This window comes from Octopus bimaculoides, chromosome 3 (assembly GCF_046866305.1).
Source record: "Octopus bimaculoides isolate indiv1 chromosome 3, ASM4686630v1, whole genome shotgun sequence".
Lineage (NCBI taxonomy): Eukaryota > Metazoa > Mollusca > Cephalopoda > Octopoda > Octopodidae > Octopus > Octopus bimaculoides.
The window spans coordinates 31,026,892-31,043,384 of record NC_142930.1 but is presented as its reverse complement, the minus strand read 5'-3'; the positions used below and the strand labels follow the sequence as shown (position 1 = coordinate 31,043,384).

The 16,493-nt window shown below is 36.3% G+C and overlaps 1 protein-coding gene across 3 annotated transcripts in view; it reads left to right on the top strand.

Moving 5' to 3' along the window:
- The window catches only part of LOC106877732 (uncharacterized), a 63,806-nt gene extending 55,431 nt beyond the window's left edge, over positions 1-8,375 (top strand). For 2 of the 3 annotated variants that reach the window (XM_014926705.3, XM_014926704.3), the window contains exons 3-5: positions 6,234-6,469; positions 6,555-6,858; positions 7,207-8,375. In XM_014926705.3, the coding sequence (XP_014782191.1) occupies positions 6,234-6,469; positions 6,555-6,858; positions 7,207-8,271 (1,605 nt within the window). In that variant the 3' untranslated portion in view covers positions 8,272-8,375. Of the gene's footprint in view, positions 1-70; positions 3,486-6,233; positions 6,470-6,554; positions 6,859-7,206 lie in introns of those variants that run through there. The other variant, XM_014926706.3, reaches the window with a different exon arrangement.
- The last annotated feature ends 8,118 nt before the right edge of the window (positions 8,376-16,493 follow it).

Below are 16,493 nucleotides of genomic sequence, written 5' to 3'. Positions count from 1 at the left end.
TAGTGGGGTTGGAGGGGTTTAACTACTATTTCTAGTGCCGTTAAGTGACTAAGGGCTCCCTCGTCTTTTACGTTAAGTTCAAGGATGCATCGGTTGTTTAAGCATGTTAGTGTGAAAATGATTTATAATCCAACTTGAGAAATTGTAATGTTCTTGCAAACGAATGACTGGAGTAAGTTACGCCTCAAAGTTCTGTTTTTGTAAAAGTCTATGCTACTTTTTTGCAGGTGAGCTAGTTAGTAATCGGTAAACACCAAATTTTGTGACTGATTTATTTCAATATTTAAGAGTGTTAAATTATAAGGCACAAAAAGTGACTCTCCCCATACACAACAGAATATTTAAGATATTTTCCCTTTGCATTATGTTTATGTTTCTTCGATCTTTATTGTCTAATTTCTATTAATCTGGAGACTCTACCCACCCCTCCCAAACTTTCATAAATCATCCGGTACATGTGCCGTGGTTCGATTCTTCTCTGCAACGCCAGTATTGAGAATGGTTCGTTTACTGGCAAGTGTTTAATTCATTTCCTCTTGTGGATTCAAAAGGAAGCCAATCACTTTTCTATTGTTTTCATTACTTTCTCATCATTTTGTAGTTTAATCAGTCTGCTAAGAATGACTCTTGGACAATAGGAAGTCATAGTAACTATTCCTTGAGCCCATAATGCATGTTCGATGGGGGAGGGTAACTTTGTAGTTGCACGATCCAAAAAGTTTTTTTTTTTTTTTAGTGTGTTCATTGCTAGCATGCTTTCATATTATTTTCTAAATGATCTTGCTGTGTCTATTTTAAAGCGAGGTGGTTACTAGAGCTGCCTCTTCCGCAAATTCGTTCGGGTATGGGGTCGGAAATAAAAGTTCTGTGTTGTGTCTGAAGAGTACAAGGTGTATGTAAATAGAACTAGAAAAAAGTACACAGATATTTTGCTATTAACGCATTTTAGAAACCTTGTCCTCAAATATTTTATGTGCAATGGAATGCCAGTGGCTTATTTGCTGTCATGATGCCTATTGTACGATGGAGACAGAAACAAAAAATAGTAAAATAGCTAACTTGCATAGCCCGCTACCTGAATCTACTACTGTATTTAGGACATGTTAAAGAGAGCTCTTTTCCTGGCCGTTGCCATGGCAACACTACTGCTACTGCTATTACTGACGTGTTGAACTTGTCTGTGTTGGTTTTCCTTATCTGACTTCTTTCCCTCCTTTCACTGCTGCTGCTATTTCCCTCCTTCCACTGCTGCTGCTATATCTGAGTTAACAGCAGGTTTTATCATGTGTAGATTACTGTATATTTCATAGGACAAACTGTTTGTGACTACCATTATTGTCCGCCATACTTAAACAGTTTATCAAAGCGAAGTGCCTGCTTTTTTTCCCTCACTTTTTCTCTGTATATTTACCTTTGTGCTGAAAATTAAATAGGATTTGGAAAACACTCGCTGTTGTTCAATTTTTCGGGAAGTTACTGTTATCATAAGATGACGGTAATCAATAAATCCTAGTGCTACATTTACTTTAGACAGCATAATATTCTATTCAACCTCGTGACCAGCATTTTTCAAACGTGTTTGATGTGTTTAATAGTGAATATAAATGGCTGATCTTTTTTTTCGCATTGCTGCATGGATTTGTTGAAGTTCTGATGAATATTGTGGAAGGACGAAATTTTTAACGACGTTATATACAAAATGCCGGCCAATCGTCATTGTAGCTATGGTACCTGTAAAAGTGATAGCCGTTATCCTAACCGACCGCAAATGAAAGGGGTTTGGTGGATTCCATTCCCTAAACCACACAAAGACTTACCGAAGTGTCAGCGTTGGGTGAAAGCTTGCGGTCGATTATACTTCACTGTTAATAACATCAAACCATGGACATATTTATGTAGCTTGCATTTTATTGGTAAGAACGGCCCCACTCCGGAGCACCCTGACCCTATACCGCTATTGGATTCTTACCAGGTTAATTGATTTTTTTTGTTATATATTTTTCTTCTGTATTGTTTGCCTTTGTTTTCTAGAGACATTTTAACATCTGGTGCGATTTTATTCGATTGGATGGGTCTGCTATTCAGTAATTGGCTTCTCGAAATATATTGTTTCGCGGTAGCTTTATTCCCGATCTTCCTCTTGCTATTACCTAGCTATTAGTTGCCATGTAATAGTGTAATAGCTAGAACTATGACTACGGATGTTCTCATTGGCTAGTGCATCTCACGTGGACTTACTACTGTCGGTCAATAGTCTACTGTTCCCCATGGGAAATAAGTGTGATACAGAAAAATGGCGGTGTGAGAAATATGAGAGTGGAAGCAGCTTTTGCATCATAGTATCATTAACGTAATTCTTTACACACGTTGCTGCAGCCGATTTTTTTGCACTGTATGGTTCTATATTTAGTCAAAAGCTAGCAGTTATTGCTGATTGCTCATAGATTTCCTTATATAATTATTTCTTAATTCTGTCACTCAACATGGCGTCCAACAACCTAGGCGATTCCCAACCAGAAACACAAAACCCTAAAGCATGTGTTTCTCCAAACCATATGAACGGTGTGGAGCTTATTGATTTAGATGAATCGTTACGAACTCAAAATATTATTAAAAGTGCTGTCAAAATTCTAAAGGACTATTGTAGGACTCAACACACAACTTTGTCTTTATTAGAGAAAAAGCCTGCTCAACAATTAAGCCGATTTCTGCAAAAGTTCTACACAGAGGTGCGCCAGGTTAGTGGTAAACTCTATGCTCGGAAATCGATGATTACGTTGCGTTACGGTTTACAGCGTCACTTCAAGAGAATGTCGCATTTAGATATTATAACAGATGACGAATTCATCGAAGCCAATGAAGTGTTCAGTGTAATTTTGATGAAATTGAGGGCAATGGGCAAGGATGCTATTAAGCGTAAGAATCCTATTACAGAGGAAGATATACAGAAAATTATGCTATCGTCAGCTCTGGATCAGGACAAACCACGAGGTTTGCAAAATAAGGTATTCATGGATTTAATGTTGCATATGTGTAGCCGCGGGCGCGATAATCTGCGGGAGATTTCGAAACGAGACTTCAGTATTGAATTATCACCTCAGGGTCTGCAATATGTGACCTTTCGGGTTGGAGCTGAACTGAACAGCAATGGGGATCCTCATGTTAATGAAGTACGCATGTATGAAATACCCGGTAATAAATGGTGCCCGCTGACTTCTTTCAAAAAATACATTAGCCTCTTAAATCCACTCTGTGATGCTTTTTGGCAAAGAAGCAAGCAGAATGTGAATCCAGATGAAGTTCCATGGTATGATAACATGCCAATTGGTAAAAACACTCTCGGAACTCGAATGAAAGAGATTTCTCGAGAGGCTGGTTGTTCTCAGATCTACACAAATCATTGTCTGCGAACCACGCAAATTTCTACGTTAAGGATTTATAATATGGACTTACCTCAACAATCAGGAATATCATATTTACTGCAGGTGGGTTGGTAAAAATATTGTCAGTTTCAGGAGTTTCTCACATTTAGTATCGTTATTAAAGAGTATCACATTCTTGCTTTGTAAATATTTATGACTTAATTTGTTTTTGTATTTTTGTTTTATCATGAAACTTTTTTTTTCTTTATAATTTTGTTTAATAATTGTGTGTGTGTGTGTGTGTGTATATAATTACATACAGAATAACGTGCTCACAAATTAAAGAAGAGTTGTTTTATTATATTCGGGAGCGGCAGAGCTATTCTATTTCGATCGGTGGTGGGTTTGTTCACAACTTGGTTGGAAATAAAATCACTAATTAAATTATATAGTGCGACGTTGTCAAAGCTTTTCTCTGGTCCCTTGCAGCTTCGTGCACTTGCCAGTTGGCGTAGGATTACATGTTGTTTTCTGTGTTGTTCGGTTGTGCGTAAGATTGTTAAAGGAGTTTCACCTTCTAGGGCTGAAAGGACTTTTCTTCGCTATTGTGGTTGACGACTGACCTGTCTCGGTGTTAGGTTTGTCACAATGAAGAGACGTAGGTAGCATATCCTTTCTAATATCTTTCTGTTGGTCGGTCGTCAGTAGCTGATCTCTTATCGTATTGGTTGTTCAGACTGCTTTCTTTGCCAGTGGACAAGTCACAGCAGCAGTCTTCCTACTAGAGAACTAGTCTTCCTTTCTATCTAATAGCATACCCACTCACTAATTCATGAACACGAGGTTCACAACCTGCCGCCATTTTAATGTTCTCGTTTTTATGGAATATTTTCAATGTTTATTTTTTTTTTTTCATTCCGCCCGTCCCAGCTTCTACACTTTTTATTTTGATTTCCCTCCATTCTTCATCAATCTAGTTTTTCACCGTTCAGTTGCAGCTTCCGCCCCACCCCCTTCTCTCCATTCAATAAGTAAAGCTTCAATCGCCCGCTGCAGTAAAGCAAATTTTGTAATTTGTGATGGTTTTTGTTCGGAAGTTTAAGGGCCCATCTTCTGAGGATAGTGTTCAGTGCCCTGTTCGATCGTGTTCAACTGTATTAAGTAAATTTCGCAACCTACCGAAGCATTTACGTTCGAAGCACAGGTTTAATGAGCCTATCGTGAAATCGATTGTAAGTCGAATCAGGAATTGTGTTAAGGGCATTGAGGATTTTTGTGAAGGAAATCTACCGGAGAAAGTCTGGTCGAATAGTAGCAGCAGTTCTAGTATATTTCATGCCGATGACAAATTTGAACAGTCTGTCGTCAACAGTGTCAGATTTCAGAATGAGACGAGTGTGACGTCCAGCTCCACCCTCACTACAACCTCGGAATTCCACGGAGATTCTCCGTTCGGGTTGCTTCGGAATGTTTGTGATAATACGATTCGCCACATACCTTTGCCGCTGATCGATTACATTAAACTGCCCCTGGTAAGTGGTCAAGGATATATATATAATATTCATCTGACAGCTTAAATATTGAAATTTAATAATTTCAAAATAATTACTTTACTTCGTAATTCAGATTCTGTTGACACAATCTTCAGTAATATTGCTGTTGTGTTTATCTATTTTTAAATTTAAATTTTCTATTGTGTAAATCTTTGGGTTGATAAGATGATGGCAGTTACAAATCAACAGACTTCGATTACCTTTTAACTCCGAAACAATTTTTATATAGGACGCTTGTCTTTGAATTTGAATTTAAGGAAAATGGAGAATACAGAGGGTTTCCTGTTTAATAACAACACGACGTATAGCACCGGTGTCCTAGCACAGAAAAGTAGTGTTCATTTCATCCCCAAAAGTGTTAGGTATACGAAATCGTCGCTTAGTTCTTTGAACGAGCTCCAGAGAACCTATCCTTGGTTACTGGTACAGTTGCGTCCAAACCAAAATCCGTTAGCTAGCTGTGCTGTCTGCCAGAAGTATTGGTTCTCCAGCACTAGGTCTGCTTTAAAAAATGCTTGGGTCCAAGGTAGTGTTGACTTGGGATCCAGCCATAGGAAAAGTAAACTTCTTCTGCACGAGAAATCTGAACTACATTCCAAGTGTATAGCACGAAGTTTAAAGGTAAGTAATTTTTGTGGTGAAGTAATTTCAATTAGGATATTAAGAATGGTCGACTTTAGTTTACATTAACATATTTTTATGACAACTTACATATATATGTATTTTTATTGCTTAGAGAGCTACCGTTCTCTGCTTTTTCCTCACTATTTCTCTCTACTCTTTTATTAGCTGGTTTGGAACTTAGATTTATTCTCCATTGCACTATGGATGTTGACTAATTTATCTCGCTTTTGATTATGATATAAACTTCAGTTTTTCTTTATTCCAACATATTATTTTTATACTTATGTTCAACTGTTCACGGAAAGGTGTGTCTTCAGTGAAGTATAGTGAAATAATTTACTGTTTCTACTGAAATAGTTTGTTCAGTGCTAGTTTAATAGAAATAAGTACCAGTCAGATATTGGGTCAATATCTCTCCAAAAACTTTCAGGTCTTGTGTAAGGAGACTAGCTATGAATTGGGGTGGATGTTGCGTAGCTATTCAAAATACAATGATATTTGTATCTTTCAGTAATAGTTTAAACTAATTATTTCTTATTGAATAAGTGGCTACAAGAATATTCTGGGTTTGTTTTGCAAAATAAACATATTCATTGAGATAAACAAGGCAGAGCTTAACTTGTTTTGTCATTTTAGTGCACTCTGAAGTTGCAATTATGTTATTTTTCTTCAAATAGTCTCTTTATGCTTACAGGCAGGACCTTCAAATCAAGTATTTTCCGGAAAGCCTGAGAACCCTAGGCGTAAAAAGATTGCTGCTGCCACTGTCTCGTCTGCACCAGTACTCATTCCAGATGATTCACCTCCTCAACCTTCACCTGCAAAAATTCAGAAAAAGCAAATTGATGATCGACGCTTTGATGAGCAACGCTTCCAGGAGCAGCGTTTCCAGGAACGGAGGTTTGAAAATCGTCGATTTGATGACCGGCGGTATGTATGATTAATTGGTTTCTTTCACCTCTTAATTTTGAACATCACTAGTGATTTTCTTCTAAAATGTAAATTTTCATTTCAGACAAATGGTTAACACTCAGGTATCTCAGATGGCTGCAAAAACACTACAAGCTCAAATGCCAGTCCAGCAGCATATGAGTGTGGCCCAGGTTTCTCAAAATATTACAAGGCCTGTTCAAGTGTTAGCTCCACCAATTCAAATAAGTGAGCCCAAACCGAAGCCTGTGGAAAAACCTCGACCACGAGAAAAACGAATATTTGTTGTCGCTGATCATCAGCGTTGTGTCATGTCCAATCTAGCATCTCTGTGGAAAAGTGGAAAGTTGTGTGATGCTGGTATTGGTAATGGCTCATCTACTGTGATGGTAGGTATATTGCTTTTAACATTAATATTCTCTGGCTGCAAATTAATTTACTGACTATTTAAAGAACATTTCATGAAACAAATGAAGAATGCATGTTTTCTATCAGACTAATCTTCCAGAAATAATAGTATTAGAATATCAAGTTCTTCCTTTGGGACTGGACCTGTTTCTTGCAGGAAATCGATATGATTTCTTGAATTAACTTATTTGTAATACTGACACATTATAAAACCTTGTAGAATCTTCAAGGAATGTATTTTTATTTCTAAGAGTGGTTTTACTTTTTTATGTTTTGTTTCCCATTCATATATTTCCCTATGTAATTGATTCCTTGTGTTTGTGTTTCAGGTGCATAAAGTTGTCCTGTCTGCTGTGTGTCCAAAACTGTTGTCAGTATTCAGTACAGATATCCTCTCTCACAAGTTTCTCCAAGTAAACTTTCCTGAAGAAGTTAGCACAGAAGCTTTAAATGCCTTTGCTGAATATATGTACAATGGGCTATTAGATATTGATCCTGATATTTTACATCAGTTAAAAATCATTGCAAAACGTTTGGACATGAAAGAATTTGAACAACTGTGTGATAGTCGTCTTCCAAGCACAATACCTCAGCAACCAGCTTCAACGGTTACTGTATTTGGTGATCTCAGCCAGATGCAGACCATTCTATCAAACCCACCCAGTATTACAGTTCCAACAGTTCAACCATCTCTGCCTTCATCATCCATCACATCAGTTACATCTCAATCTGCTCCATCTGTCACTACACAAGTCATTGATGTTAAACAAGAGATATCTGAGGCTGAATTAGCACAAGTTAAGAAAGATACAGCAGCTGTCTTTGGACAGGAATCTGAGGTTGCTTCACTAGATGCTAGTAAAAGTGGCAATTCCTCTGGTGGTTTTGTCATTGTTCCCAGTGTGAAAACTGAACCTGTAGGGCCTGAAGATGACAGGTATGGTCAGCTGAATAATCAGTCTTACGCATCTACTCCAGTATCAATCAGTTCTCGGATACCAGGTACCGGTTTGAATTCTACGGTTGTGTCCTCTTCAGAATTTGTTTTACCATTTTCAGACACCACAGATAGCAACACAACAAATGTATTGCAAGGAACGTCTAAATTAAAATCTAATGTATTTGAAAGCTCTCTAGTTTCTGACTTATCCCCTGTATCATGTATTGTAGAAAAAATGTGTTCTCAGTCCAGTCCCATTAGAGAAGACCCTTCCAAACCGCTAAATCGAACTATAACAACTCAGTCAATTGACAACATTGTGACTTCTGGTAGTAATGAAGGTGTCTATCCTGTAGGACTTTTTACAGCAGGAGGGGACAGTTTACCATTATCATCAACACAAGTTACCAATGTCAAAAATATAGGTTTATATAAAACAGATGGTCTTACTTGATATCATGAAAAAGAGTACATTTTCTTCTGTGTGTATGCGTGTGTGTGTATATATATATTTGATGGATCGAGTTGTATTTTTGTATTAAAAGACATTTTCACAAATATCGGTCTTGATTTTATTTTTGAAGAAAAGTAGTGTGCAATGACTAGGTAAATTTTTTTTAATCTCACACTTAATATTTTAGGATACTTCACTATTGATATGTTTTTAATTGCATTTGGTTAGCGAGTTAGTTTCCAACAAACCAGTCACTAGTTCATTGCAAAAGTATCTCCAAAATATTTGACCCTTCACCTCCCTCCCTCCCCCCTCCACTCACTTTATCCAACCCCATATCCCTCTGGCCTCTATTTCTATAGCTGTGCATCTTTCACTCTCTCTCTCTAGTTCATCCCACCCTGCACATCAACTGCATCTTATTTTCAGTACATTTTACTGCTACTCTCCTCCCTTACTTTGCTACATACAATGTGTCAATTCTTGAATCACTCCTATTTTTTCACTTCCTTCACTACACCCAGTTCTTTATCCATATTCTCTCTTACACTTGTATTTTGAGACTCTGCTCTGTCACTATCATCATTCTATTTTCAGATATCCCACCCACTTTTATATACTGTGAAGTAGCTATTTGTCTCCTTTGTCCCTCTTTCATACTTTAGCACCTCAGTGCCACCTCCCTCTCTAGTACAACCTTTTATCATCCCTTAGATTCTGTAAAATAATTGGTGTTAGGAAGGGCATCTAGTTGTTGAAGCCATGCGAAAACATGCATTGGAGCTCAGCACAGTTCTCTGGCTTGTTGAATCCTGTCAAACTATCCACCCCTTGACTTTAAATGGTGTTCATTTCTATGCTGGATTAGATAGTTGAAAAAGGATCCTGTAAGGACTGCATCTTATTCTGATATTTCAGTCTTGATATGGTTTCCATGGCTGAAAGCCATTGAACCACTTAGCAGGTAGCTGGGTGCATTCTTTGATGACACCACTACTATAGAGGTCTTTCCAGGTAAGATTAAAAGGCTATCTCAATCTGTGCTTTGTTACTGCTCAATTTGATTTACTAACTACATACAGTGTTCCGTGCTAGGGTTTTTTTTGTTCTTTTTTTTTTTTTTATACCTGTACATCACCAACCAATAGTGCAGGTTACTTTGTAACTCACAATTTGAAAGCAGTAAAAAGATGATGGAGGAAACAAGTTTGTGAGTGTTTGCTAATGGAGTAAATGGGAAGCCCTGCTGCTGGCACCTTGGGCCAGTGTTTTCTACAGCCCTGGGCCATCCAAAGCCTAGTGATAGGATTTGGTAAATGAAAGCCCATTATGTATCTTTTACTTGTTTAAGTCATTAGACTGTGTTCAAGTATTGAAAGGTTTGGATGAACAAATCTACTTCAGTGCTTTTTTTTTTTTTCTTAGCCTGGTACTTTATTCTATTGGTCACTTTTTGCGGAACTGCTGAGTAATGGGGATGTAAACAAACTAACACTGGTTGTCAAGCTAATGGGGGGGGGGGGCATAAGTCATACGCTTGCTGTTATTTTTTGCTAGGTTAAAAAGTAAATAACTGGCTTTAATATTCTGTTTTAAGGTAAAGCTAACCAGATCCAACCTTTCACACCTCCCCATACAATATCATTCTAAAAATATACTATCACATCAATATCTTGAAGCTGCAAGATGATTATATTTGGCAAAGAAATCTAAATGCTAAAGTATAAGTATGAGCTTTTAAAGGTATTCTGATGGGACTAATTACAACATTTGTACATATTCTACATTTTAAGTAACATTTTTCTCTATTAACGGGTGTTTTTCAGATTTGAATATTTTCATGTTGGTTGTCTGATTTACAACTGTGAAAGTAAATCAGACTAGCAAAAACCATATCACTTGCCTCATTATAATACAGAAACTTAGGGCCACAGCCATAAGATATGTTAAACAATTGTGGTACATTGCTATTCTAAAGACAACATTTAACAAGGTTAAAGCAAATGAAAATTTTGCATAAATTATTATTTTTGTCAGTGTAATTCAAAGACAATGTTATGTAAAATACAATAAATGTTATATACATTGAAATGGCACCTGATTATGAATGGAGATGACTGTATAACCAGCCAAAATATTCTTTTCTTTTTTTTGCTCAATACAGCCAGATGTGGCCTCTTGCACCTACCTTACAATGTCATTTGAAAAATAAACTGTCTCATCATTGAAATCTTGGAGAAAGAAAAGCAATAGAAAACTCCAGCTAAGTCAAAAGTATTTACTCACAATCAACTTTTATTTCCTATTCAATGTGGCCACCACCTGCAGCACGGGCAACATCAGTGTGATAAGAGAGCTCCTCCCAGACGCATATCAGTGTATCACAATCCACTGAGTACTTTGGTTGTCTGGTTGGATTCTCTATCAAAGTTTTTCCATTTCCTTTCTGTGTCAATATCTTTTGGAATTGCCTCAGGCAAAGCATATTTATTCTTTAGTTCCATAATGAACTTGCTTTTGATATACTGATACACATCTTGGAGGATTTTGCCTGTGCTGCAGGTGGTGGCCACATTGAACACTTGTAGGACAGAAAATAAAAGTTGATTGTGAGTAAATACTTGTGACTTAGCTGGAGTTTTCTATTGCTTCTCCTTATTAAAATATTGCATAATGAAATTAGTTCATTCTTTTTGAATAACCCTGTATATTACTAGCTTTGACAACAGATTTACTGCAATCCCAGAGAGCAAATGAACAAGGAGGAAAGAATGAGCAGTTAGAAGATACTTGTCACAGCTAACTTTGAAAATAGAAAATCTTAACCGAACATAGACTTTTTGCATTAGAAACTATTTGCAAATATTACTAGAAAAATTATAAAATTTGAACTGTCTTCACTTATACTCACAGGAGAAAAATAATTGGCCTTCACATTGATCTACATAGGTTCAATTTTAAAATTTTGGAAACTTGCTCACTAAATTTGATTGCTGTTACATGAAGCAGGTCAGGAAAACAAATTTTTACCAAATCAAACTGTACTACACTGTTTATAAATTTGAGCAGATCAAGGCAGTATATACACAGCTAAATTTAGTTTTAGAGTTCCTACATATGTCTTGCATAATCTTACTAATAGTTGGATGCTTTTTTTTTTTTTTATCAGAATAATTTATGGTGTTCATTCTTTTGTTGGCATTGGTGTAGTGACTGACAGATTTCTATATTTCCGTGTGGATATGTGATTAAATATTTTTGGTTAGTAGGTGGTCTGTGTTACAAAAATTAAACTTTAAAGCTCTTTGTCAAATAAGTTTGTAGACGATAATTCTTTTTGTCTGCTTAATTGAATCTGTTTATTACTGTTTGCTATGTTTTAAGCAGTACAATAAAAAGTCATCTTTCAGTAAAAGCACTGACTCTAAGGATGAAAATATTTATCTTTTAAAAAATCAAGACATATCTATATGCCTTTTCTCATTTAGTTTTTTTTTTTTTTTTATGACTGAAATACGAGAGTAATGCTATATCTCTAACAGAATATTTATTCTTGTGCTTTTTTTCATCTCATGTTTCTCATTTGAACCTAATAAGTCTAATAATCGTAGGAACAATACTGCCTCTCACTTTCTTAGAACATAAGGACTAAATTAATTTTGTCACTAATTAAATTGCCATCATCAAATATAATTAGTTTCATTTTACCACATAATGCCAATTGTGTACTTGAAGTATTCAGTATGCTGACTATATTTCTTTCTTACATGGTCACAAGGCCTCAAATTGGAGTGGGAGCATACAGATAGTAGTTTCATCTCTGTTGTTAGCTTGGTACTTTATCAACCCCAGAAGTTATTGTTGGCACCAATGAATTACATGGCTGTAAGAAAAAGAAAAAAAAAAAAACTATAATTTATTCATTGGTGGGGGAACATGAGATTTTGGTTTAGGGAACTAGCTGGAGGAGAGAAACCATTATTTGGCATGGAGACTATTCATGCAATTCTATCTAAGCACCACCTTCATAATATGATTAATGTTTTCATTAAATAAGCCACATGTTTAAAATTTAAAATAGAGGTAGTTGAAATGTATCAAAATAATACCCTAAAAATATATTTATCCCATATTGTAAAGGTATATTTTTCACAGTACTGATATTTGGATGCAAATTGCACTCATACCAGTGACACATAACAGGTACTCGTGCTAGTATGCATTATGGAGGGCGTCCAGCCATAGAAACCAAGCTAAAAGAGACTGGAGCCGAGTGCAATTCTCTGGTTTAACAGCTCCAGTCAAACTGTCTTACCCATCCCAGCATGGAAAACAGATTCTAAATGATGGTGAAAATGACTTGCTAAATGATAATCTCCAATGATTTGATTGAAGTAGAAGTTCCCTCTCACAGCTTCTTCAACTGGATATTAAAGCAGATATTGAAGGGAAAGGAGTCAAATTATTGCAGCCAGCAATACTCATTTTAGGGAAGAAGAAAAAAAAAAAGCATACTTGCGGTTATAAGAGCATTTACTTTCATGCTATGTTTAAAATTTTTTAAATGTGATCAAGTCTTGGTTAGAGAAACCTGAAGATCGTATGACTGGTTTCCTGCTTCTGTTGTTTCATAAAGTACTAGAAAGCTTAAAGTATCAATGCCTTTCACCTTTTCTGTGAAACTCGCATAAAAATGATAATGAAATAAAAGATTTTCCAGATTTCAAAAATAATCAGATAAATTCAAACCATCCAGGATGTTGGGACGCATGGTAACCTTATGACTGATTAAGAAGCTTGCTGACTAACCATGTAGGCCAGGATTCAGTCACTGCGTGACATCTTTGATATTTCCTGTGGGCCTAGGTCAACCAAAGCTTTGTGAGTGGATTTAGCAGACAGAAATCGAATATAGGAGGTGTCAAAAATAGTGCCCAACTCTTGTTTTAGGGTTGATATATATGACTTCCCAATTGAGAAATACTTCTCATGCTTAACTATAGTTTTACGGGTTGGAATATCAAAGAGTATTAACATGATACATGATCCAGATTTAGTAACTCTTAAAACTGTTAATAATAACCTGCAAAATAACAAAGGCACGACTTTCCAGAAACTGGGTGCTAATTTTGACTCACCCTGTATGTATGTGTGTGTTTGTGTGTACCCTTGTCTAGACACTACATAATTGTAAATGAGCATCGATGTCATACAAGCTGGGTTCGTTTCCCATTTGGAAAACACGATTAGCTATGGGAAAATATTACCTTGTTTGGAAATTTGAAGGTTGGTCACAGGAAGGGCATGCAACTATAGAAAATCTACCTGGGCAAATTCTGTCTGACCTATGCAAGCATGGAAAAGTAGACATTAAATGTTGATGATATATATATATGTATGAGAGATTTCAAAGTAATCTTAGCAAAGACTAAAGCATTAGTCAATAGAAGACAGGACTCATCTAAAGATAGCCATGCTTGGTGTTTAAAAAGAATGTCCATGTGGTAACCGAGCATAAGCTATTGACACACAAGGTACGTAGTAAAAACAAAAGCAAGCTAACTAGAGAAGGTATATACCATGTAATAGAGGTGTGCAGAAGCAATGAATACTAAGAGCATATGTAAGACAGACTCTCCAGTACCCTCTTTAGAAACAGCTGATACCTTTTGTTACCTAGAAAACCAAATTAGCAGTAGGAATGGGTATTTAGAATTAGAAGTGATCAGGAAAAGTTCAAGGAGCTATTTCGCCTGTCTAGAAACAAAGGACTTACTCTTAGAATATGATGATTACACACTGCTGTGCAGCATAGTAGTAAGACATAGACCTTTCAGAGCAGAGAATTTACAAAGACTAGGATGAAACGAAGCAAGTATGTTCCACTAAATGTATAATGCTTGTGTGTAAGAATAATAAGGGTCATATGAACTGAGAATAAAACTGAAAATAAGAGACAGGTGTAGTGCACAAGAAAGAAGACCTGTCAGTAAGGGCATGTGATACATATGGAAGAGTTGTGTAAAAATGTACAACCTTATGTGAAGACAGATCTGAAATTGTTGCTGCTTCTCATAGAGAATATAACAAAGGACTACGTTGATAGACAACATCCTATGTAGGAGGAGACCCACTTTATATATATAGTCATTATCATTTTCCATGCTGGCATGGATTGGATAGTTTGACAGGATCAGGTGAACTGCAGGCTCTGTCAGCTGTGGCATAATTTCTACAGCTGGACACCCTTCCAAACCATTTAACAGAGTGCTCTTTTCAATGCATCAGCACTAGTGAGGTTGCCAAGTAATGTAACAACATGTTACATTTTTTATATCTTTTCCATGACTGGATGCTCTTTCTATTACAACATGAACTGAGTGCATTTTATCCAGTTTCTTATAGTTGTCCATTGAATCCAATGACAGCTGTCCTCTCTTTTGTCTGTGACTCTTTTCATGGAGAGGAGACAAGTGTAAGTCTATGTGTATGCTACTTTTATCATATCACCTGATAGTATTAAATGTGTTTCTCTTTCATAGCTTGAAATCACCAAAGTAAGTGGAGAGCATCAGTTTCTTCCACTTTGAAATTGTTACTCCTCTAACAACCCTTTAGCATTCAGTTAACTCTATCAAATGCAATGCTTATTTATTCATTTTTCAATTTATCATGCATTGTCTCAAAGCTACTGATTTACAGATGTTTGCATGATTTTTCTATCAGTTTCTTCAGTTATTTTGGAACAATAAAGTTCCTAAATCCAAATTCAACATTTCCAGACCTTCACAGTCTCATTTCCAAGGGATATGGCAAACTATGGGCTCACTAGAAAAGATGGTCACATGATCAATCTTTCAGAATTTCAGAACTTGACTATGCTCAAATTTCATCTTCAACATTCAGGCATCTGAGATTCCAACAATCCAAGAAAAATAAATCCAATGCCTTGGGAAGAATTACACCTGTACCTTGAAGGACAACAGCAATGCCAAAGATATCAAGAACCAAATGAAAAACTAGCTGAGGGCAGCTGATAAAAGCCAGCAAAGTACAGTGCTTTCCAAATGGCATCATACCTAGATTGCAATGGTCATTTTTATTTTATAATTTTGCCATGACTCAGATGGAGGTAATAAAGAATCGTACAGTAAATTCACGCAAAGTGGCTGGGTATTTCTTTAACTTTCAGTTCAGTCAACCTGTGGAGCAAGACCTGTAAGTATATGCAGTGTATGTGTGTGTGTAGTTGTCTAAAAATTGATAAGTTATATGTACTCATAAGTTTATGAATAGAGTTAGTGGACCTAAAAAACTCTGGATTCAGTCTCATTGCATGGCACTTTGGGCAAGTGTCTTCTACTATAGCCTCAGGCTGACCAAAGCCTTGTGAGTGGATCTGGTAGATGGAAACTGGAAGAAGCCTGTCATATATGTACATATATATGTATATCTATGTGTTTGTCCCTCACCACTGCTTGACAACAGATGTTGGTGTGTTTATGCCCCTGTAACTTAGCGGTTCAGCAAAAGTGCTCAATAGAAAAAGTACTAGGCTTTAAAAAATAAGTCTTGGGATTGATTTGTTTGACTAAAAATCCCTTCAAGGCAGTGCTCCAACATGGCCATAGTCAAATAATTGAAACCAGTTACAGATAAAAGATAAAAAATTGCTTCAAGATATGCAGCTTATTTTATAAATATGCCTGTTCAAGTAGCATAAGAGCTTGAAACTGTTAGCATCTCTTTCAGTGATGTATTCAAATTAATAGTTATCTCTCACTGGATGGAGTACTTTTTGTTGATTCTACCTCTATTGGCTCTTTAAACTATATGTATATATATGTGTTTGTATTTTATAAATGCAATGAACAATAAAAGAAAGAAAATCACAACTCAAGTGGGACAAGTTTTAATAAATACTGTATTAGCTTGTGCTTAAAAGGAAGGGAAGGTATTAATGTTTCAAACATCAGTGTTTGAGAGAGAAATGCATTGAAGTAGTTATAAAAAAAGAGGGAAAAATGAATGTTGGTTTAGGAATCAGGTGGGAATGCTGTTCTCTGGCAGAGTTATGAATGGAGGAGGGCTGGATATGTATGTACACGTATAGGAGTGCATCAAATGAACACATGGGGAAGGAATAGTGTAAGTCTTTTTTTTTTGCAGGTGTGTTCATATGTAGGTATGTTGAAGTGTTAGCATGTGTAATTACATTATGT